Source organism: Aulostomus chinensis, chromosome 13, assembly GCF_037954235.1.
Source record: "Aulostomus chinensis isolate RoL2024-O1b breed Wild chromosome 13, RoL_Achi_v1.0, whole genome shotgun sequence".
Classification (NCBI taxonomy): Eukaryota; Metazoa; Chordata; class Actinopteri; order Syngnathiformes; family Aulostomidae; genus Aulostomus; species Aulostomus chinensis.
The window spans coordinates 14,845,112-14,871,026 of NC_141332.1; the positions used below are offsets into that span (position 1 = coordinate 14,845,112).

The 25,915-nt window shown below is 39.9% G+C and overlaps 1 protein-coding gene across 3 annotated transcripts in view; it reads right to left on the reverse strand.

Annotated features, from left to right (window-relative positions):
- Positions 1 to 21,816, reverse strand: part of spock1 (SPARC (osteonectin), cwcv and kazal like domains proteoglycan 1) — a 99,756-nt gene extending 77,940 nt beyond the window's left edge. The window contains exons 1-2 of one of the 3 annotated variants that reach the window (XM_086221542.1): positions 21,658 to 21,816; positions 21,012 to 21,149 (exon numbers count right to left, since the gene is read on the reverse strand). In XM_086221542.1, coding sequence (XP_086077668.1) covers positions 21,012 to 21,146 — 135 coding nt within the window. In that variant the 5' untranslated portion in view covers positions 21,147 to 21,149; positions 21,658 to 21,816. Of the gene's footprint in view, positions 1 to 21,011; positions 21,150 to 21,345; positions 21,456 to 21,657 lie in introns of those variants that run through there. The other 2 variants (XM_086221543.1, XM_086221544.1) reach the window with 2 other exon arrangements.
- Between the last annotated feature and the right edge of the window lie 4,099 nt (positions 21,817 to 25,915).

The following is a 25,915-nucleotide window of genomic DNA, read 5'->3' on the forward strand; positions in this document are numbered from 1 at the left end:
TGGATCAGTTTTCACAGGAGTGGATGCAGAGTGTTTATGCATATCAGGTGGCTAAGTGTAAATTCAGTACTCCTTTTAGCATGAAAATGGAATTCAGCCAGTTTAGAGTACCACTTTTCACAAAGCACAAAGCAATTTTTGTAGTTTTACTTGGAATGGGCACAAACAGTCCTCTCCAAAATTCAGTATCATTTCACATGCAATGAAATCTGCTTTAGGGGTTTAACTTTGAATAAAATATTTCATCATTCATCCATGAATCCAAAATGGCACGTGATCTATATGAATGAATTAAAATGTGTCTTCTTGGAACTAAAAATAGATTGTAAACGATACTCTACACAATAGTTGAGCCTCTTGTCACAGATTTGATAGTAATTGCAATTACTTAAATCATGGGGATGTTTATTATTAAAGATCTCCGTCCATCCATCCATCGCACAGTGCAAAAACATGTTTCTCAATATGTTAAGCTAAAACTCTGCCCAAAAAGTTGCAAAGGGTTCTCCTTTTCCTTACGCGACTGCCATATATAACCTCCTTGTCGAAGGTAATAAAACAAATTAAAAGACTACGGCAATGAATTATGAGATAATTTAATTGTAGTCCTGCTGCCTCGCAGAGAAGTTGAAACTGACCTGGACCCTCCTGTTGGTTCATTTTAAAATGGGAATGAGAGGAGTTGCTATAATTGGCCATTAAAGCTCACTTTAGTCTGTCTTCTAATACTGTATTCCTCCTATTAATGATGTATTCATCATGCACAAAGCTGGGAATGCACCTCTGCCTGTGGCCACAAAGAATTGGAAATATTAATTGGTCACACCATCCTGTAGGTAAGAGTGTGTGTGAGTGTGTTGTATTAATAAAGAGAGGTATCAGGCTGCTCCACACTCACCACAGAGCAGACTTCCATAGATCAGAACACGTGTAAGTGTGTTCAGGTGTTTGTGGATGCACCCTCAATCGTTTGTAACGTCACATATGCACGTTTGTAACCAGTTTGCTGCCTCAAAACATCATCACAGAGAAAAAAAGATTGTAGTTTCTCCACATTTATCAGCCAATCGAATTCATCTTTGGTCTTTTTAGACAAATCATTACAGAAAGAGACGGGGACTTATTCTGCTGCTACATTTGCATTGTGCCGAAATATTTGTCCTGAATGTGGCTCACGAAGCAAACAAAATGAGTGAGCTGAAAGAATGGTTACTATATGCATGTAATTTCCCTCAAATACAATTACAATTGTTTGTCTGTTACGGAACATGCCAACTTTTTGGGAAGTATATTTGTATTTCCTGAAAAATTTGTCCACTTACTGTCACTTAATAGTACACACACACACACACACACACACACACACTCGCACACCCAGACACTAGCTTGCCTGCAGGCACACACAGACGTATTTGTATGTTTTTTCTTTGACGATCGGCAGGATAGCTGCTATTTCACTTCAAAAGCATCAAGTGCAATGCTGTGATTCTTCCGCTCAAAGATAGAGACCTGTGAGAAGTATGTGGGGAAGGGTGAGGGTATAATAGACCGTTCATACATAAAAAGAGAGTAATGCGACAGTGAAACAGTGACAAGCAGGCATGAAAGGTGGAAGAAAGGAGACGGATAACAAAAAAGCCCACAAGTGAAAGAACAGCAAAGAAGCAGAAGGAGCTTGAAGGGAAGAGAAGAAACCATTTTTTTCTCTTTACTGTGATTTGCTGACACCGTAGTGGTAATGATGCACAGAGACGGGCCACAGACCAATCTTCTTTCTGTCTCCCTCCTACTTTAATTACCATTCATCATAAGCACTACACGGGTTGTTGATTGGCATTCTGGTTCAGGCTTGAGATCAGTGCTGGGCTTGTTTGATTGTGTGCAGCAGGATTCATTTATAGCACTAATGACTTCGTTGTCTCTTCTCAGATGATGGAAATAACGGAGCTGTCACTGTCCAAAGTCCTCTAAAAGAGGCTGCACCTCTCTCTCTCTCTCTCTCTCTTTTCGTCGCATAGACCAAATATTGTCATCCCTGTCAGCTTTTCATTTGTCTGTCAAAATCTCTTTCTTCCTACTTTTTCTCCAGCCTGACCTCTTAGCTCACTTTCCATTCCCCTCATTTACGTGGCGCTGTTGACACTCGGTGTAGGAACAGAGATTAGCATTGTGTGTGTTTGTCTGTGCGAGCGCATGGATTCATTTTTCATACTAATGATATAGCTGCTTACTAATGGATGATAGCTGTAATGAAGCTGTCACTTTCAAAACTCACATTCCTCTATTTAGTTACGTCCCTTTGCTTTTCACGAATTGTACTAACTTATAGGTGGAGTGCAAAATTATTAGAAAAAAAACTATTGAATAAGACAGTTTCCAAGAGCCTGACTGAAGGAGAAAAATACTAATACTAATAACTGAATGCTGCCAATGGCCTACAGTCTTCAGGATCTGAAAAAAAAATCATCCTGGATCCATTCTAACAAGTAATGGGTTCTTCCTCAAACTTTGTCCCATCCTCCAACCGGGTTTCAAGAAAATCAGTTCAATACTTTGTGCTTAATCCTGCTAGATCAGACAAACAGCACTGAAAACAACCTCCTTGTCAGAGTAATTAAAGATCAAGGCACAAACTCCATTGTTATTGGCAAACTCACTCAACCTCAGCTAAGCCTCCAAATGTACCTTTCTATCTATTCTTGCACAAGCACATGTTTATGTTTATTATACATTATTCCTGTGACTCAATGTGTTACTTACTTCAGAGCTGAATGTGAAGTGTGTGCTTAGGGCTTTTCTCTCGGCTAGTATTCAAGCTAGAGGGGTATTAGGATGCAAAAAAATGTTTGTTTTGCCCCACTGGGTAAATAAGATTCACAGTCTGGTGGTTCAGTTTGTGTAGCTCAGAATCGAGCCGGAGGGAAACTTTTTTTTTTTTTTAACAAGTAGCGAAACAGAAAAACAACAATCAATATGATTCCAGACCCAATTATAGCTAATTTATAAATTCACACCCATACAACCACTCACACTATGAGCACCCGACATATGTATTTCTATCATGCTGTACTTCAACACAACACTGCACATATTTGTATGAAAGGGTTTTTGTCAAAAAGCTTCATTTTTATCCTGCAGGCTTTTGTTTGAACTTGTTTATTCTGGCTATTGGTACTCCAAATATTGATGGCATACTTTGTTTGCCAGTTGGTAGGTAGTTCCACACTTACAGTTACGCATTGAATATTCAGATTGCAACACCACATACAGTTGTGAAGTGTTTGCGTGGGATTTTGCCTCAAAACAGCTCATAAACCCCATGATTCTTTCCACCATCAAACTAGACGCCATTCTGATTTCACTCGCTTGGAAATAATAGGACAAAAATAAAGCTCAAATGTCAAGTGTCAGTCCAGTTTGTGTAAGTCTATAACACACACGGATACACACACAGGATAGAAGGACACACACACACACACACACACACACACACACACACACACACTTCCAAATTGAATCAACAATGTTGTTTTACTTAAACCAATAACTATTATGTATTTTAACTTACTTGATTCATAATTCTTTTTTAATTGCAAAGAGAAAAGAAATGGAAATTCAAAAAATGGCTACATATTGGAAAAGTTATCTGCAAAAACACCAACGCTCCAAAGTTGAAAATACAATAATGACTTGAATAAAAGTGATAAGGATTTAATTGGATACAGGGAATTTAAACTAATTCTGAATGACAGGACGTTTAAATAATTGGGCTGACAAAAGCTTTATCTGTTATAATCAGACAGTTACAGATAAGCAGCAGCCTTCTCAACAAACAAAAGTACCTCTTTAGAATTGTAAGAGCAGCAATACTTGCGGATAACAAAAGCAATCTGATACCTGCGACAGTACAATTAAAGAGCTGGTAAGATATAATTAATGAAATCTACAAAATGGAGAAAAATTATAATATTCGGAATGAAACAGTTTGATGCCAGGCAGGAGATGCTGAGAGTGAATTTTCAAAAATATTTTCACAGATCTGTGAATTGTAATTTACTGTTCATAGCTATCGTATACATATTCTATTTGAGGATTCTTTCATGCAAGCTTAGCAAACATTTGTTTCCCTCATTAACTTAAAAGCAAACACAACCCAATAAGCAATGCAGACTCACTATGCAGAGGTGCTTGGTGATCATGGAAAAAGTTTAACCACAGGATGCACTATTTAAAAGTTTTTTGCTCATGGGAAATATGTAAACACACACACACACACACACACACACACACACACACACACACACACACCTTCAGAATATGTTTCCTTTTTATTTTGACCTTGTTTGTAGAAATAGAAACCTAGAATGCTTTGAAATCTGAGTCGGGAAAATAACCATCTAGCAATTCTGACCCTTTCTCACTCCCTTGCTGAGTGTCCTTGTTAAACCAGGATGAAGGAGGCAGCATAAGCACTGTAAGCACCCCCCCCCCCCCCCCACACACACACATAGCAGGTTCTAGCAGGATAGAAAGACACACACACACACACACACACACACACACACACAGAAAAATAGAAGAATTTTACTGGAAGTGAGCCCCATAAACTCTCAACCTCTCCGTATTCAGACAAGCCAGATGGAGAAATTCTGAGTGAATTGGTATTAGCTTTTTCCATCTAAATGTCAGCTCTCTCTCCATAAGAAAGTAGTAATAAAAGACCAAATACAAGTGAGGGGTCACAAACTTTTTCATTTTTTTTCTACAAGCATGCACCAGGACAGAAAATAGTCCAGCAAGAACAACAGTTGTAATGGCAGAGAGAAAGAAACGATTTAAATGGTGGCTTATTTTCACAAAGATGTATGATAAAAAAAAGAAGATATTTGACCCTTTGGTGTTGTGATGGAGATTGATGTTGACTCATTAGTTCAAAATCTCCTTGGTTTTCAACCGAACCTTTGTTTGCAGAGGTGGCACCAAGCCATTGTTTTACAAGTCCTAAGTAGGCTAAGTTCCGAGTGCTTATCCTCAAGCTTTCACAGCAACAGCCAGAGAGGGAAAAAGCAAATTCCTGGTGTAATAGCTCAGAAATACCGGTGAAGGAGACAGACTGTGAGCATGTGTGAACCAACATCACATCCTCTATATGATTTGTCCACACAGTGTTTTGAAAGAAAGGATAATAAAAGTTTAGGGGTCTCAATGCGAGCGTCAGGTACTGAACATCTCGACAACTGTGTGATTTACAGGACAAACGCATTGGGGAATAAAGAGCTGTTTGTTATCTCACGTCTTTAGAGAGGGGAAGAGGCAACACTGTGAAGTGGCTGAGCAAAGTCGAGAAGGTGCTGCAAAATAGATGAACAACAGAACAGAGGACCACCAATTTAATTCCACATGTTATGTTTGTTTTTACGTTAACTACAATACTTACCAGACAACATATCAAGCAAGGAATCACACAGTTCAAATGAAGTCTGTAATGAATCCCATAAAGGAACCAGTTAAACCAGTTCAACTATGCACAGTGTTTGCTATGTTTGCTCGTATTGGCACGGAGGAGAAATTGATCAGCAGCCCACCCGACTCACTCGCCCATACCAGCTCAAAACCCACAAGGAAACCAGTCACAGGGAACGTGCCAATAGACAGCTGGTTCTTTCAAGGATAGAGGGAGACACACACACACACACACACACACACACACACAGCAAAGACAGAAGGAAAGAAGAGAGGAGATTTAAAGAGATGGACCTAATTCCATGTGGTCTTCTGGGTGTGGGGCTCATTAAAATGTGATTGAAGCTGCATCACTGAAGCTGACTCAGCGGAGTTTAATTAAAGCTGTCAAACAATCCGTGAGTGTCACCCTCAAACATACATATGCATAAACGTGCTCATTTTCACACCAACGCCCATCTCCCTGCTTCTCCCTCTCTCTCTCTCTCTCTCTCTCTCTCTCTCTCTCTCTCAACTCAAGTGTGACATTCACATCATCAAACTCTCTTTATTCATCCTGCAGACATGATCATTCATTTGGCTTCATTATTCCTGCACTCACCAGTCCAGCCAACATGCACGTATATGACACACCTGCATCACTACGATGGCGAGAGGAGAATCCATTACTTAGGTTCTTACTTGTAAGGAGTGATTTACGACTTAAAATAAAGTAAAAGAAAGAAAGAAAGAAAGAAAGAAAGAAAGGATCAGTTCAGTCAGAATACTTACGGTGGTAAGAAGGATTAGGTGAACTGAGGATGCATAAATTATTCATGAACACAGCATTGTGTTGTAGAACACACACTTGAACTAAGTGTATCTTAATAGAACTGCTAACTGCTCCATGCTCTTTGCTTAATTACAATGTCTTATTTTTTTAGTCACGTCATTCCTCTGTAGCTGGACTCCATCTGTGCAAAATATTGAAATTTGACTTTTTTTAGCCAAGCGTAATCAATATTTGATGCAGTTCAACTAAACTATTACGAGAGAAATTAAAATATCATTACTGAAATGTGCTTCGGAAGACAGGATGTGAAGACTGAGTTGGCAAGTGCTGCGGTATTAAGTGAATAAAAGACAAAAGTAAAGAATCAATCACTTTCACTGTTAAATAACGTATTGGATGGTAAATTCAAAATAATGAATGAAACACAAGCCATCATGTAAATTCTTCTGTCGTTTGTTCTGGCTTGCCTGCACATACACGCATCCACCTGCGCGCACACACACACACACACGTGAAGGATCCAGTTTTCTATCAGAATATCATAGTTTTATTAATTCTATTTAAACGGCATGGCAGCAGCCTCCATGCATTGGTAGCACAGTCCCATGATGATCCATTAAGAATTGGAGCACATACGTGTTTGCGTAGCTGCAAGGAGTTGTTAGACAGTTTCACATATGAGTCTAATAACCATGTTCAGAGTCCATGAGCTGTTCTGGGATGTTAAATTACTTTCCTGTAAGTCTCTGTGACAAGAAGACCACATATTTGGTGTTAACATCCCAAGTGGGCTTCATCCATTCTAATTAGAAGAGAAAGTAGCATTTTGGTAGTTAATTTTTGGATTAAAGAGTCAAAGAAGTGCTACCATCTGTTACTTTTAAATGAGATCGTATCAAAACAATTGTAAATAATTCACATAAACTTATATGCAACTTTATGTACTGTTTGTCATATTGATGAATGTGAGTATTTCATTGCTCATATTTGCTTATTTGGTTCAGTTATATTATGAATAAAACAACATTCATCAGTTCCAAGTCACCCACAATGTGCGTATGTTTATTTTGCAGATTGAAAAAGCATCTGCTCAGAGTCAGAGGTAAAGGTTGAGTATCAAAATTGGAAATGAATATTACATTTCTAAAAAGTGTTCCTCTACTTTGATTTCTCATACTGAAAAAGATTGCTCTGTAAGTGCATTTACATTAAATATAGAAAATAAGATTTAATTTAAGAGTTTCGCGATCAATCTTGTTTCTATTGATGCGTTCAATATCAAGCAGTCTCAAAAGGATACATGGGATAAAAACACCATCTGGCTTAAATCAGGTTACTTGTGTCTCTCAGGGTTTCAAAGTCAGCCTGATGCAGGACGTCCAGCCAGCTGTTAGTCTGACAACACTGTGGCATCTGCCTGGAGAGAGGGTGCATTTTTGCCAGAGAAAATGGATGTAAATTTGGCAGTGATGAGCTTGAACTAATGCTGCAGTCCATTGCAAGTCGATAGTTTAGAGGTGATATTTCTGACTTCAAATGAGTCCCACTGCTCAGGAAAACAAGGACGCCTGCAGCAAAGTGATGCTACACGCTCGTAAAGTCTTCCATGAAGTACAAATCTAAAGAACAGAAATATGTAACGGCAACAATAGCAAGTTCTGTATTATTTATGAAACAGTAATTCTATTTTGGAGCCAGAGACACCCCCCCATAACTCGATGAGGCATGGTAGAAGAACACTGTGTCTAACACTGTCTTTATCCACTTGAACTTTCATTTCTGACCCTCAACACAGAGCTGGAATTAGTCTCAACGCACTGTGACAGCACCAAACACACCAGCACAGACACAAACAACTGACTGGATCCCCCCCGGTGGAGGGCAATGATATGGTGCTGTCCATGGTGCTGAACTGCAATACCTGGGTTACAGCTGGAAAGCTCATGGTTCATGTTCACTTTTCTAGGCTACCATCGCGAGAAACAATCCCTACATGATAACATTAGTCCCCTTTTAGGTGGAGCTGCAGTTTGTTTGGTATTTTGTAGTTAGTTTGCAAAGCAGCATAGATATAGTAACGTACTGTACTAAAAGGGAACGTAAGTGGCTGTGTGGGCCTCTAGATATTCTTTTTATTCTGTGTAATTTTGCTTTTTAATATTACACTCTTTGAAAATTGATTTCTTGGCATGAAGGGGCAGAGAAAATACAATGTTTCTCCTTCCTGCTCCCTTTCATTCAAGATTTAGAAAGTTCTTCATGTTATATATTATTCTTTTTTTTCTTTTGTTGATTAATTAAAAAATCTAGTAAATAAATAAATACACATACATGAATAAAAAATACAACGGCAAATGAGAGAAGCCATTTAGGACAACTCAAGGTCAAGCCTTATAAATGCACAATACATGCCATGGTATGAAAAAATATGCCAGATAATAAAAATCAATCTAATTAAATTGGTCTTTTATACAGTATTTAATTTTGAGAGACGTGACTGAGTATTTGCTTTTCAGCCCTACTTCAGACAGCAAAATTGTGTATAACAATTTTTCATGCAAAAAAAAAAAAAAAAAAAATCCAACATCACCTTTAAATGATATCTAATGTATATTTGTGTATTGCTCGGCCCCAAAGCTGCAAGAAGCATGACTTCCCTTTGATTTAATCATCTGTATAAAAGATAAAACACAAATTTGTGTATGGTGAGAAATATTCAATCACAGAACTGAACTTTCCAGCCATGGAACTCACAGTGTATACTGCATCTTGTACTTTGAAAGAATACGAACTCTGAACCCACATGGTGTTTTCTTCTCAAGTGCAAAGATGAAGCACTGCGAGTCCTTTTGACTGACTTCCTCTTCTTCATGGCAAAGGCGATTCATGCATGGTTACCGCAGTAATGAGAGTTTCCACCGTGGAATGAAGACATCTCCAGAAATGATTAAAATTAATGTCCATAACACATCTATAACAATAAGTATATCATTAAATCAATATGTTTGAAATGGAATTACAGAGTGGCAGTATTTTTAAAGGAAGGGAGAAGAAGTGGGACATGCAATGGCTCAAAATAACGAAGTGGCACTGGAACATTTTTTGAAGGAAGCTGCTGCAGACTCCTGGAAGCCTCTCTTTCCATGAGATTCTTCCAGTCTTCCTTCACTACCCAGAGGGCTATTGGTTTAACTGTCCACATCCTCACAAACGGAAAGTCCATGACTTTACATGCAGTATTTATCCAACTCTTCAGGGCTCAGCGTTTTGTTACTATTACCAACGATTCCCCAGAGTTTATCTGTCATAAACAAGTATGCAGCAGGGAGTTACGGAAATCTACAAAATGATGCAACAGGGAAAATGGAAAAGGCGTTGAAAGCTACAAGGAACAGATCTGCCACATCGTTGTGTCAATCTCTCTCTCCCCTTCTCTCTCTGACTTGGTCTCTCTCTCTCGCTCTCAGGAGGACCATGGGAGCTGCCGCAGCAGAAATCTGCTGAATTATTGAAGCAGACAAGACATCTCTCAAACCCCCACACACTTGCACACACAAACAGTAACTATATCCCTGCCCTCAGGGGGAAAATGAGATAATGACCAATTCAATCTGACATGGTTTTAGAGACCATAAACATCAAAGTGAGAGAGGGAGAGACACTGTGAAAGAGAAGAGATTCTGACACTGATGGAAAAGAGCGCTGGAGAAGTGTGAAGAAGAGAAACAGACTGCATGATTCATTTCACACTCAGGGTTGAGAAGGCTACCTTCAGTACACTTGTAAATAAGATGCACTGCATAATTGATTTGACACTGAAACACAATACTTTTCTGAACCATTTACTCCAACAAAGATTTGTAATTTGAATAATGTTCATATGATGATCGACACCGGTTATCATGATGTGCAAAGTAGATGGTATGATTACAAGCAGGAGCAGATACATACAACCAGTCAATGTGTGCAGCTGCTTTGTGAAAGCTCATTATACGACAGTGTAAAGAAACCGATGTTGGTCCTCAAGGGCTGTGCGATATGAGTGTCTGAATTTAAATTTTCTTGTCATAATGCAAAATCTATGCTTTACAGAATTTTCTACCATTTGACTGCAATTCTTGTTCTTCATGTTGCTCGTCTGAAGGCAAGAACCAACAAACGCGGAGCTGAACTTGCAACAACCTTGGAAGAGGGCCCTCTTCAGTCATACAGTAAGAAGAAAGTCTACAAATGACAGCCAAAGAATTGCAGTCATCAGTGGTCAAAAGAAAGCCCAGACTCAGACACTGCTTCAGATGTCGCAGCTCACCACTGCAAAGACACGGTCCTGATTCACTGGGATGAGAAACGGAGGTTTAAGTCAAAAGCACTTCACGGGACACAGTAGAGAAATAAATCCTTAAGGTCCAACACAACAACAAAACATGGGCTTGGCTTTGATATTCCCATCTCTGGTCTATGATTGCTTTTGTATACAAGCACAGTTTAAAAGTGTTTTCTGTTTACCTTTTTGAATTTTATACATCAGCGTTTTGTAGTTTGTTACATGCTTGATCAAAAATTTGCGCACGTCGTCCATAAAAACAAAAACTAAATGAGAGCAAATATACAGTATTTTGTTTGTGGAGAATATACTTTTAACATTTTGAAAAAAAAAAGTGATTTTACACATACTGTAGGTTACTCAGGGAATTTCAGAGAATGTGCTATTCTGGAGTATGTATTAGGATAGGAGATTCTGGTCATATTGCAAAGTTGGTCCAGTAAAGTGTTGTTTGCAACAGATTTATGAGTGTAAAAGACAACATGAACCATTAAAATAAGTAGAGATGAATCACAATATAATCCATGCACACCTAATGTTGCAGAGTACAGTAGTTAATGTTTGTTTATGTGGTTACATGTATTACATAAGAGTCCACTTTAAATTCCTCCACATAATCAACTACTGCATCTTATGTTTCTTGACTAAAAATTGCTCAAAGTCTGAATGGGTTTACTACAATTATCCGTCAACCTCTAAACAAAGACAAATACAAAGCCTGAGAATCAAACAGAGAAAAGGCACAAAAGAAGGAGAAGGCACAACAACACAAAACAACTCAGTATGACACAAACAAGGCTCTATTGATTGGCCTTCGTCTACTGTATATGCATCAAAGTCTAAGCATCACTATAAAAAGAACTCACTTTGCAGTCAGCAATCATCTAGAGCCAGAAATACCCCATTAAACCCCATGCTGCTGGGGGAAATTCATATCAAAGAGCAGGGAGCAAACAAGAAGAGCTCCCACTCCCCAAAGTTAGTGTATACACTATCAATGTCCTCAAAGACACTCCGATTTGTTGGAGAAACAACAGCTGAAATTATGCCGCTGTGGCTCATACTGATTTATGGATTTAACTTATAAAACAGATTAGAAGTGGCAGAAATCCAACACTGGCACATGCAGATGAAGCCAAACCCAGAGGAGAAAAAAAAAAACCCATTCGATTGCATTAAAAAAAACGATTCACGGTGGGGGCGAAGTTTTAATTAATGGCAATATCAAGAGAAACAGACACATAATGTGTCTCATTTGAATATTATTCAAATATGCTTCGATTTTTCTGTCTCTATATTGTGACATAAAAACATACTGATTAAACAAGCTAGCAAGTATCATGCATAAAAATCGACAAAAAATTGTTCATATATGCACACATGCATGCATACGCACACACACCCACACCCACACACACATCCCTTTTCATCTTTCAGCTGAAACCAGCTGCTGTGGATCAAATGAACATCTTACAATACTGAAGACGTATGTTGGCCACAAGTTGCATTTCATTCGTCCAATATAGCTTTACTAACAAAGAGACGTCCATATATGGTTGAAATACCATGTGGATGCGCCAAAAGTCGTATGGACTAGAAGTAAAACATATTGTATGTGTTGATAATTGTTCAAGTCATTTATCACTCAAAGGGCATTCTAGCTTCAAAAATGAGAAGATATGTAGCTTTTCTCCATTAAATATCATTGTAATATAAATATATGTTGGGACTATATTTTTAGGCATTAAAAAATTGAAATAGTAAATGTTAATTAGCCTGTTTTCCAAACAAAGAATCAAAAAAAGGTCTAAATATCAAAAATAGAAAACGCTGTCATTCTTTAATGATTCAGTGCTTGCAACAACACAATTAGTTTGATTTCTTTACCCAATTTAAAATTTGTCAACAATTCTTTTATCATAGAAACACAGGGAGTTCCCTGCTTCCCCCATTCCCTCTTCGCCTCACTCTCGCTCGCTCTCTCTCTCACACAAACACACGGCCCATTAGCAACGGACCCTCTGTGAATAACTTGTCCCCTTTGTGCACACTCATCAAAACATGATTCTATGCAGGAGGAGGGATCAGCTTTTCTCTGCAGAGAAGACAATTGGCCGATTTCCTGAAGCGAGTCACTCCGGAGTTCACAAATGATTAGTTTCATGATAACATCTGCTCCTAATCACTCAGTCAATCTGTCAATAATGAATGCCATTCGACTTTGTGGAAGCTAATAAGGAATTAAGGAAAAAAAAAAAAGTAAATTTCCAAAAAACAATTTGACTTATTGATCTTGTATTTCTAAGACGACATCGACAATCAATGAGAAACTTCTCCCACAACAATTTGCTTTAATTTTCATATCGGGTTTTCATCCAAATTGGAGAAGATCATAATCAAACTTGAAGAAAGAAAATCTGAATTTATATGAATTGTGGTGGTTAAATGAATCAGGGATTTGGTGCCATCAACTGCTGAGTTTCCGACTCTCCTTCTGCTTACAGAAAAAGTCACGCTTGTTAATTCCTCCTCCATTCACTCCCTACGGTGCATATGAGATACAGCAATCAATAGTCACCCTCAAAGACCGTTGGTATGATAAGGAAATCCATCTGATCCACTTCTTAAGTCTATCCAGCAAGATTTTTGAATCAGCGTTGTTAAAAGTGGCAGATGAATCTAATAATACTAAAACAGAGATATGGACAGAATTTTTATTGACAAGAATCATATTTTCCAAGACATTCAGATGAGCAGTTTCAGTTGTGGAAATGTTCATTAAGAAATATTGCCTCATCACGTGAGAATGGCAATACTTGGATGACTTCTGTTGTGGTCTACTTTATTTACAACGTGCGCTCCTAATGCCACTACCTTTATATGACTCTGATTTTCAGGATCCAGTGCAATCATTTCAGGAGGAAAGAGAGGCAGGATATAACCGTCATGTGCAGTGAAGTGATAACGGGAAAATGTTTCTACATGGCAGTAAGGCTTATGAGGTATTTTCCAGTCGTCCAAGTGTGTTTTCTCTGTCTTGGTAAATCCTGAGACAAAAGCAAATCAGACGTCGTCCTTTCAAAAGAATCAACAGCTTAGCAGGAGCACTTCATATCAGCACTGAATAGACCGACAGAAAGACAAGCCTCACAGCAAGAGAACAGATTTAGAGAAGCAGCCATGACAAAGCTGTCTGAAACACAGCATTTTGAACTGATCATGGATTTCACATTCCTGCCATCCTTCATCCTCTGTCTGTCCATCTGTTCAGACCACAGTGGTGACAGGCTTCACATGAAAGCCCTTCCTCTTTCTGTCTTCTCCTTACATCTATCCTTCTTTTGTTTCCTCTTCATCATCATCCAAAATAAGACCGCTAATCCTTTATCCCCATGCTTAGTCATTCTGTCTGTTCTAACCTCTAACATACAAAACACCGTATTTATCTTGGTCATATGGTGCAGTGACCTTTGTCTAGTCAGTGAACCAGCTGCCACTTCTGGGTTTGCATGTTCTTGCCTTTTCACACTCTTATTGATTATATTAAAGCTAAAATCAGGGTTACCAGGTCCTGGATAGAGAGGGCGCACATGCGCGCCCGTGTGTGTGTGTGTGTGTGTGTTAGTTTCTCTTTTAACAGAAAACCTGTGCAAAGATAAGATGTTGATTTTTTTTTCTCATTTGAAATCTCTTAGAGAGAGAGAGAGAGAGAGAGAGAGAGAGAGAGAGAGAGAGAGAGAGAGAGAGAGAGAGAGAGAGAGAGAGAGAGAGAGAATGGAAAATAAAGAAATAAAAAAATCTGAAAGAGAAAGCCTCAGAGACAGAAAAGGTTTATTTTGAAGGGCATTGTTTCATCGGGCATTTGACGAGTACAAAACAAGACAGGGAAGACCTCTGAAAGAGTGAAGATGATAAAAGGCAGAAGAGGAAGAAAGTATAGAGGCTCCTTAGAGGAGAAAGAAATGGAGGACAGAGCAGGAGGAAGATAAGACAGAATGGCAGGTGTTCAGCCAAGTCTTGGCTTAATTGACAAAAATACTGAATGGCTGCTATCTATTTATTTATATGTATGTATCTATCTATATTTTCATCTATATAACTATCTATGTATAGATCTGTGTGTGGGTGTATGAGAGAAGGTGAAGGTGACTCCTGGGTTCATCTGGTCTAAGCAGCTCGCCTAAAACACACACACACCCCTTCCCCCACAGCTGTGCAAACAGCCAATCAGAATGCACACATACACACTAGGGCACAACCGTAGATATAACAGAAGACGGCCGGTTAATTGGAATGCAGTAGGAAGCTCCCAGGTGTGAACGTGTTCTCTGTGACGCAGAGCGGGACTGAAAAAGATTTTGCCTGCTCAGCAAAACACTTTGGACCATGAATGCAAAAAGCAAAAAACATGTAATGCAACCCACCAGACCCACTAGGTATGAAATGAAAACAATAGTGCCACTTCACATTCTTCATTTACTCTGTTGCTGTTTGCGCGCGCACACACACACACACACACACACACACACACACACACACACTCCTGTTTTCATAAAGCAAGACAGCGGGGTCTTTGACTGGCAGTCCCAGAGAGACTGTCATTTCTGAAAAGAGAATAGTGCTGATAAAAGATGGCAACCTTAAATTCTCACCAGGAGACAGACACAAACCGCATGGTGTAACACAAAACACGACCCCCCCCCCCCCCCACACACACACATAAAAAAAAAACACATAAACATGCACAGGAGTGTGACTATCAGTGACATTCATTCATCCTGCCGACCATGTTCATCAACAAACATGACACTGGCACACATTTATACAAATGCACAAGGAACGATGCAGCAGTTACACTTTTTCCTGTGGAAGAGGAGGTCTACCATGGGAGACAACATGCCCTGGGGGACAGAACTGAGGTTGGAATCATGTGAGTTTAAATGTTATCGTCAGAAGAAATGAAGACAACAAAAAGTACTGTAAGTATATTTAATTCCACAGACTTTCATCATTTCCGTGCAGTGCTACAACACTAATGTTGTCAAGTGTGGGGCAAACTGAAGAGTGTGTTGAGTGTGATGAGTAAACCAGATTTTTTTTTTTCATGGGAAGTAAACAAGGGGCGTCATGACTTGGAGGCAGAGTGGCTGTCTAGCAACTGAAGGGTCGCTGGTTCAATCCTCATTTCCCCTGGTGTTGACGTATCTTTGAGCAAGATACTGAGCCCCTAATTGCACCTGATAGCCCTGTGACAGATCGGCAACCTGTCCACCAGGGTGAACCCCGCCTCTCACCAAATGACTGATAGGCTCCATAGTGTGCTTAGTATTCTCAAATTGAAAATTTTAAGTATGTAGCATGGAAGTGCGCAATTTGGGACACACCATAAATCCATATTTGAGAAAGTACAGAAAATAAGATGGGAAAAATATAACTGTCAAACCTTGAAATTTGAATTATATTTTATGAGGGAACTTCGGTCGAGTCTCTTCTTTCCAATCACTCAGGTGAGCTGCAGGAACACTGACCGTGTCCCATTAACTGTCACAGGCAGCTCACTCATGGTTGTGCAGCGCCACTTCCAGTCAAAGCCATTTCTTTATTCCACAAACATATTACACCATTCTAGGCTGAAAACAGCTGATCATTGCAACACTGAAAAACAACACACCGACAGTCCCATGCTCACTCTAAGCCACGCCCACCATTGGAAACCGATAGCTACATTTCTTTTACAACAAAGCTCAGGGGTTTTATTATTTACAAGCCATTAATTTCCTCTGTCCAGTTGTTTTTTTTTAGTACAGAAAATTGGTCACTAATATTTTTCCTCTATTTTCATGATTATGAAAAAGAAGTGATTTGTGAAGCTGTAATAAATTTAGTTCAAAATGACTTATGGGATAAGCCGCGCCCACCTCTGGGCTTTTATCAGTATACAGATAAGAATACCTGTCATTTCTTATTTATGTGGAAAAGTAAAAATATAAAACCCAATTTTTTCCCTCCAACATAAACCACCTATACTTGCACTAAACCAGTGCACCTGCTTGCCTGTCTACAAATATACGCTCATACATATGCAGGAGGGGGCAAGCGCCTCACCAACAAGGATGCAGAGTGAAACATGGCAGGCAGAGGGGAACAGCAGAGAGGAGGAGTAATGGTGAGGGACGAGTGGGGTGGGGTGGGGGTTGGATATAGGGAGAGTTATGGTTGAGGAGGCACAGGGTCATTCAAAGCTCCAGAGACAAAGAAAATGAGAGGAAGAAAGAAGCTGAAAATGTGGAGTTCATGACTTGATGAGAATTGAGGAGAGCCAGAGCAGTGTAGTGACAGACAAGACGAGACAAAACTTACTGTAGTTCACATGTTAAACCCACACAAAGAGGAGGATAAAGGCATCTTGAATGATCAAATATGCACATTAAGTTACATTATGCTAATATTATTTTCCTGCGAATGCATATTTTTGAGCGAGGTTTCCACCAGTCTGTTCAAAGAAGCAACAGAAAGCTGTGAACTGGAGAAAACAATCTCACAAAAATATGTATATTTCACAATTTAAATTTCTGTGAGAAGCCACCCTCTCTAACAGTATAGAACTACACCAAGCACTTTACTACCGCAGGTGTCTGTATACTGTGCAACAAAGTCTTGTTCATTGCATGAACTGTAGCCAGAAGGATCTAATAAAGTCTTGGCTGCAGTCCTGGTGTCAGGTGGTTTTGAAATAAATTTGGAGGCATGTCAGATAGTACAACGCAAGACTAGTGAATCACAGTTTCCACTAGAGTATTACAAGCTGACGGACCTAAATCCTCTCCTCATCAAGTCTGTAAGCATCAGGATATTTATCATGTTTTATGCGTTATGCATACATTTTGCTACTTGTACAACGATAGCGAGAAAGCGGTCGAGACAGCATCTGTGTGACGGTGAGCAGCAGTGGTCTCGCAGCTTTTACACATCCCTGTAATATTCTGTCAGTTTTGTTTCACTGTTTTGCCTTTGTGAAAAATTCCCGCCGTAGTTTCCACATCCCGTCTCCAGGTTGAATTTAGTTCCGCTCCTTTATATATACACCTGCGTTTCCTTCAGTCAGCTACCAGGTTGTTACTGTCAAAATCCCTATTCACAGCCTTGGACTGTATGCTTTACCAATACCTGCTTTGCCTTTTTCTGTACAACTTCTTGGGCTTGTAAGTTCATCTTGTGCCTCAGTAAAAACATCCGCTGCTCCAAGTGTCACAAGACTTTCTGTGTGGATGTGGATGACCAATTGTTACCCCACACACTAGATCCTTATGTGTGCAAAGTGATACTTCACTCAAAAAGTGTCTATTGCCCTACAAGTACTCACAAATTAGTGTCTTCAGTTAAGCTGGTGGCAACTAACAATGGCTAAAAAAAAAGAAGAAGGGACAAACAGCTCACAAATTATGTACCAACTGTTTGCTATAGTGCAGATTCTGATAAAAGATTAGATCCACTTGAAAAGACACATTTTCAAGAGGGAGCGAAGACAGGGCTGCACTACATGCTGCTTTTAAATGGTATTCGGTTTGATTCTAGCAGCAGTCACATATTGTTTTTTTTCCAATATGCTGATATTTTTACAACTCATTTGGCTGATATTTACCGACACTGATATTGTCTGTATGAAAGTTTATATGAGGTTTCAAAAAACTCAAAAAGACATGTAAACAATCCACATTTTTGTTGATTTCCAACATTTTTTTAGGATTAACCGGTTGTTTCCTCCTTATAAATAACAGATAATTACAACGAAGAATATCATTGAATAAAACCTGGCAGACATAATTGTCAGCCATCACACCAATACTGCATACATACATATATATACATATATATACACATATACAAACACATACATATATCTACATATACACATGTATAGATAGAGAGAGAGAGAGAGAGAGAGAGAGAGAGAGAGAGAGAGAGAGAGAGAGAGAGAGAGAGAGAGAGAGAGAGAGAGAGAGAGAGAGAGACTAATATCTGCGGATATCAATGACCATTAATGCCTACCGACATATTGACTGATGAGTTAGAATTTGACCAGTTTTCTCAAAAAATGTCCACTTTCATCAGGGATTTCCACAAACTAAACTTCTGCCAAGTCAAACGTAGAAAAATGAAATATTTTCAAATCACCCTCTCATGTAAGGTCTTGCTGTTCATGATATTAAGGCGTCTTGTACCAGAGAGGGACAGAGGGAGCCAGTGAGGGGATGAAAACACAGTAGGGAAAAGAAAGCCTTGAGACAAATTACAACCAGCAGGTTTCTCTCTGTGATAGGGAAGACGAGCAACAGTACACACACCGTGAAACACAGAAACACCACAGCAGCTCCTTCATTTGGTTAGGAGCGTTGCATGAAATATTAAACATAAATGTCACAGCCTTTCCCCTATCCATAGCTCCTCCTGTCCCCTCCTCTCATATCCAATCCTGTCCTCCACCCTCTGCTGACAATTTACCGTTAATGAGTTTCATTTGAGCAGGAGACCACAGAGAGAAATCAAGGGTGGGCCACACTCTCTCTCTCTCTCTCTCTCTCTCTCTCTCTCACACACACACACACACACACGCATGCACATGCACACACACACACACAGACAGCAGGTAGCCGTGCCTCGGCTGAGTGTACACAGACAAGACTAATACTAGCTGTCATATCATGGCTCCAGTGTGTGGGGAAGGCCAGCTCTAATAAGGCCAAACTCTGCTGAAACCTCTGGAGAACATGTTCGTAGGCAGCAGCATTACACGGTCAAGAGGAACGTATCAACGTGGAAGGCCAGCCGTTACGCTATCAACACCATCACTCTCTCAACAGAGCTAAAGCTGAGGGAATATGTAATTCAGGACGCAATTATAGCATTTAAAATAAGGGCTTATTTTAGCATGAACTCAAATATCTAAAATCAAGTGTGCTGGTATATAAACTGGCTCCAGCACTTAAATGGTTAACCAGAACTCAAGGAGGTGTCAAAACCACTTAGGGAATCACAAGCAAGTAGCTGCACGAGAGGAGTTTGCACTTTGGAATCGCGAAAAGATGAGAGTAATAAGTGTCAGGTGTCCTTGTGTTCATGACTCATCTCACAGTATCTACAATATACATTCTGCATATTTAGGGACTTTGGAGATGATGATTTCAAATAGCTGAACAATTTGAAAAATCTAAAAACATCAACCTCACCTATAATGAATGGTTCAATGGAGCTTTCCTTCAACACAACTGAAGATCTGGAAAGGCTTTTTCATGCTGAACGTTAGATACAGATGCAGAAAAGAAAAGAAAAAGAAAGAAAACTTTGAAAAATTGCCAATAGCAGAGGTTGTGCAAGTAAGTACAAAACTATACACAAGTTTGTGATGTTATCTAGTCCCAGGCACAGAGGTAGACAACGACAAAACAGCTGAACGGTGGCAAAAAGAAAAGAGCAAAAGTTGGTTGAATCCCCTCCTTGCAAAACTACAATAAAAGGGGGTGGAGCACCCGCCTTGATAGACAAGCTCCTTCAGCCACACTTGTGCCAAATTTGGCCAAGAAAATCTGGTTGTGCTACTCCTGTCGTTTAATTGCTGTTATTGTCTTTAATTCTGCAATAACTACACTTAAAACTGTGTTCCATTCGCTGCAGCCTACATGTCATCTACAGTATGAATGGATCAGGAGCTACACTGAAGTTAAGGAGCAGTTTCAACAAATTCCTGATTGGTTCAATTACTTTCTAAATTCTCATAGTAGGTCTAGATAGCAGGCGTTCCAGATGTAGCTGCAGAACTGAACTTTTGAGCTTGAGGATATGGACGATCTCACCGGGCTTGGTCAGATCTTCCTTCGCTGAGACGAGTACAGGTGACAGCAAACGACAGCAAGACATGGAAGCGACTTTATTTTATTTCTTCATTTCATTTGAGCCGTGGGTCTCTGCATTTTGCTGTCATTTCTTGAGGTTTTTTTTTTTTTTGCCTTGATGTGCAAAAAAAATTCAAACCGAAAACTGCGATGCAAACTGAAAAATGGGCAAGCAGAACTCTTGCATCCCTAGTCAGCGAGCATAAATGACCCCTTACACACTGATGCTGTACAGGCAATTATTTTCCAATAAGAACATTAAAAGTGATTTTCTAAGAGTCCAAGTCAAAGCTTAAGTGCATTCTTGAGTAGATATCTTAAATGTTTAAAAGGACCTTGTCATCATGACCAAAACCTCAAACAATCACCCCAAGACAATCCAGCTGAGTCTCTACAAGGTGGATCATGCCTGCTGGCAAATGCTCAAGTACTCACAGGGTGTATGAAGGGCGTAGTGATCCCTCTCTCTCTCTCTCTCTCTCGCACACACACACGCATACACACACTGAAGCTAATTATAATGCCCCTTTTGGCTTGATTTTATGCCTCTCAGATAACTCACATCTCTGAATCGGTTCCAGGGTCTGTCCTTGGAGTACTGAGCCACGGAGCTCAGCCATTTGTCGTTATTGTTCCCGAAGACTGCGGTTTCTCTGCTCAGCAAGAGAGCCACGACAGGTAGCAGGAAGAAGAACATCTTCTGAAAGCAAAAAGCAGAGAGACCGAACCCGGAGAGAAGGGTGTGAGTCAGGTCAGAGTGAGAGGAAACAGAGAGAGAAGAGGGGAGGATTCTGCAAAGTGCAGCCAAGTAGGACAGGACACTTTACAAGACACAGAAGTGTGGCATTATGCTGAGAATAATGATGGGAAATTAATAGAAAAGCTGCAAAACCAACCACTGTTTACGTTCACACTGAGAGGAAGATGATCAAACGCGGATCTGGCTTCTAATCGGATTATAAACATTGGAGAGTTGTCGCGGCTGCAGATGGGAGCTCACCAGTTTCCCCTCCGCCAATTTAAATAGCAATTAGCGGCGTCAACACAATCGCCGCCCCCACGGTGCTTTGTCTTGGCTTTCATTCCGCTTTCTCCTCCAGCGGAAGCAGCGGCAGCAGCACCGTGAAATGTGGCACTATGTTCCCCCCTGTCCAATTTAGGTTACTCTGACAAAGCCCGAAAACGACCACCACCGGCGCTATGCCTACCTGGGATACTTCGTTTGTCCAGTTCCGACTCCCGGAGGAAAATAAGTCCAAGCTCCGGGTACTCTAGCAGCACCGGACTGCTTCTAGGATTGACGGTAAAGACGGGAGGTGAGAGTACGAGCAGAGTGGGAGCTTTCTCCTCCTCCTCAGTCACCAGACACCGCCCCCCGCCTCTCTCTCTCTCTCTCTCTCTCTCTCTCTCTCTCTCTCTCTCCGCACTAAAGCGTGTCATTGATTTTCAGCAGAGGGTTATTTTTTTTTTTGGTGCGTGTGTGTGTTTGTGTGTGTGTGTGTGTGTGTGTGTGTGTTCGCACCACGCAGGATTTGGGGAGCCGTGTCAAACACAAATCTTAATTTAGTCACGCGCTTCTGTTGTGGAATCCGAGCTCGTGTCCTCCATTGTAAATACAAAGAAGTTACATAAACCATAAAATCAGCCCGGTCCTGCTGCTGCCTGAAACGACTCTTGGTGGTGGTGGTGGTGGTGGTGGTGGTGGTGGTGGGGGGGGGGGGGGGGGTGGGGGGGTTAGCACCATGGACAGAGAAACTTGAACTTGACCAAAATCTTAAATGGGGCCACAAAACTAGGACGTTCATTTCAGAGTATATGGTCATATATGTCTAAATATTTGATCTGTTTCTCCTTTTCACTCTCTCGTCTGAGATTCACCCAAGCGTGTGATGGTTAAGACTGTCTGGTGGCAATATTCTGTGTGTGTTTTATTGACCTGTGAAGGCACAGTCTGGTACTGTTTCTTATCTCACCCACTTTCACATCAAATGTTGTTGTTTTTTTTCTCTTCTTCTCACTGAAACTGTTCTGGCTGACTTCACACTTCTCTTTTCTATTGCTTGCACTTTTACAAAAGTACTGCTTGGATTAATATTGTTAGAAATATAGTGAAAACACACGGAGTTTGTTTTCTTTCTTTCTCTTTTCATTGTACCTAGAAAAAAAGAGTTGAAGGTAAAGACATTCTGTGTTCAACTTGCTTTTATATCAGAGGACAGGGAAGGATCATATTGCGGTATTTTCATAAATACTATATGAAATACTATGTTTATTATCATAAAACATTTAATGAAACATTAAATATGGGATCAGTTTACAAATCTTATTTAACGTTTAACCCTTATTAAATAAGCGACTGTCATTAAAAAAAAAAATAAGTGCCTAAGTCATTTTAAAAAAAGGTTTTCAGAAAACAAAAAAACTGAAGACAAAACATTATAAAGGGTTGATTTAAGCGCAAAGAAATTATTCAAAAAACAACTTTGGCAATTATTTTAAGAAGGTGATGATAAGTAAATTGGCCACATCAGTGACATTGTAAAGCATTTTGAGTACCGCTAAGGTAGGAAGGTGCTGTATAACTGGAGAATCCCGGATGTATCAGTTTAAAAAGAAGTCTAATACAGATTTTTTTATCATTGCTTTACCAGCAACCACTGCATTTGCTGGTGTTTTCGAAACAGGATCCATAATGATGTTGATTTATGAAATATGGAGAAAGGTCAGATCCTGTTCAAGTCTCAGACTTGGGAGTTGACTCGTGATAGTAATCCTGGAATGAGGAAGGGTTTTACGCAGACGTCAATCAGCAGAATACACAGTTTTGGCAAGATGAAGGCAGGAGGGAGAAACTGTCAAACGGCACATAACAAAATACAAAAAAACCCCCAAAAAAACAAGCAAAAGACAGCAATAAAAGACAGGACATTTAGAGTAGAGACTCACGGCAGGTTCTGAACGCAGGAGAAGTGTGTGAGAGAGCAGCTAACTCAACATTTGAAAGCATTCATGTATGAAACCTTGTATTCATTGTTAAATAAAACTTGCATTCATCCATCAATAGAATGTCCACATCTGCACCCATTTCAGACAGCTCGATCCAGATGCAACAAATCCAGCGTCTGAAAGGATGGATTGAACTGTATGTTAAACAGACACTGCTGGGCACAGAAAGTTACAGGAAAAACAAACAAACGAGAGTGGACACAAAACAGCATCTGTCGCATGATTAGCAGAAGGAAAACAGTCACAAAAGTGACAGAGAGAGAGAGGGAGGGAGAGAGAGAGAGAGACCGAGCACAGAGACTCAGTTGTGTCATAGAAGAAGTTATTAAAATACAGTTTTATTATTTAAAAAAAGAAACTCTTTCTGTTCTAGTGTTACACAAGTATTATATCAACACTACATTTAAACGATGAGTTATGATGTTTTGCTGGGTGATAATGACACTTTCCCTGTGTCATTTTTACATTGTGAAGTGCTGTGTAAGTGGTGGAATTGGAAAGTCTAATAAGCAGCTTATGATCTGAATAATTATGAAGCACTTGATTTTGGCATTTAGAAACTCTTACAGACACTTATATGATGCACATTTTAATAGTCATGTAGCCTGAATTAAATGATCACCCTGACATTCACAGTAAATTTAGCCAAAGTCGGGGCACTTGTGTCAGGATCCCACCCTCCTTACCTCTCCCCGTACTTATACTTCTGTTTCTGGTTGGAAGGGATTTGATCCCGACTATTTAGCCATTGCTGATTTACATACTCCAGAAGACACCAATTACACAAAGACAGTCATGATTAATGTATAAGTTTCTGATTTTTCTAAAGTAGTAAAAACACTATCTTTCTCTCAAAATTACTTTTTTTTTGGATAAGTATGAATTTAAGCAATTAACATACATTTAGTATGTTTAACAAGGTGTCCTCTGAATAATTGATATTCTTTCACCTCCGTTCAACTGAATCTCCCCTCAAATCGTCTGGAGGGCCCCTGGGGAGGCCCGCATCACGCTCTAAAAATCCTTGTATTTATCATTTCAATACTGCACAGGCAACTGTTTCACGAAGACATGAATGTATGAATTCCGAATCTACATTGAAATATCTGACAATAATGCTCAGATGTATCCATAAGAATACTTGAGTTCTGAATAGAGATTCAGACATTGGGAGGTTATGTTTTAGTGGGTGTTGGATGGTTGGTTCCTCTGTTAGCAGGATAAGATGAGGTTAATTCCCTGGAACATGATGGAATGGTATTTTAGGTGCATTATCTTTCCTACATTGTCACTGATGTCATGGAAAGAATAAAGCATAAACATTGGCGATATCTGTTGTGGTTTTAATTTGTACCCCGATGGTTCAGTTGTGGATTTGCAGATAATAGAAGAGTGAGAGCTATTGGCCTTGGTAGATGTCTGCAGTGTCCGAAAGCCCCTGGGTTATTATTTTGTTACATTAGCTTAACCAACAACTCATTACAGTCTGAAGGCTCCAATTCAGCCAGATATCCTAAATGTCCTTTCTCTCTTTCTCTAAGTCCAAGCATCCACGGGGGCGCCCTGGGAGATGACGGATAAGAGCAGCTGTAGGAGCCCGTTTTAGATCTAATGTCATACATCCCCCACATTTCAAGTGCAGATGGTGCAAGAAAAATAAGGGGGTGAGGGGGCAAGAATGATGAAATGAGATTAAAATTGTGCATGTCAGTGTGAGCACAGGCCAGCGTGCGTTTATATGTAGCGACAAGGGGAAAATAGAGGAGAAGGGGAAATGTGCGGGAGATGTTTGGAAGTGAGCAGCAGGCTGTGATAGACTGTTTCTTAATGAGCTTTGTCTTGCTAACTTAACTTGTGCATGAGAACTTCAGTTCCACTCGGGTGACTCCAGAGAGAAGCTGCTGTAGAGAGGACCGTGATCATAAAGCACGCCTGCCTCCGAGATGATATCTGCCTGACTTGTAACACTGTGCAAGGTAACAAAATGATGCATATCCTTCACACGATGATTCACATTCCTTCTCGGTGCTCTCGGGGGCATTTGTAAAATCCAATCATACATCTGACGTTCCACATGGGATGAAAAGAGAATACTCAACATGCATGAAACCCACCAGCAAATCTGATAAAGTGTATAAATGTGTAGAAGCTTCCAGAATTTTACAGGATTGATACAGGTTGTAATCAGGTCCTTATCAAGAACTTCAGTGGCAGAGTACGTTGTTGACATACACCCCTCCACCCCCCCCCCCCTCAAAAAAAGAGAATTCATCCATCCAAATAATAATTGGATAATGTTCAGCATGAAAACACTAATCACTTAAACATCAGACTGTTTTTAGATACTAAACAGCTTTGATGCTGTTTCTTGCCATTCGGGGGCATTACCACATCTTTTTTTATCACTACCAATATCAGTTTAAAAAGATAGTTAATTAAAGCCTGGAAAAGTTTTCAATA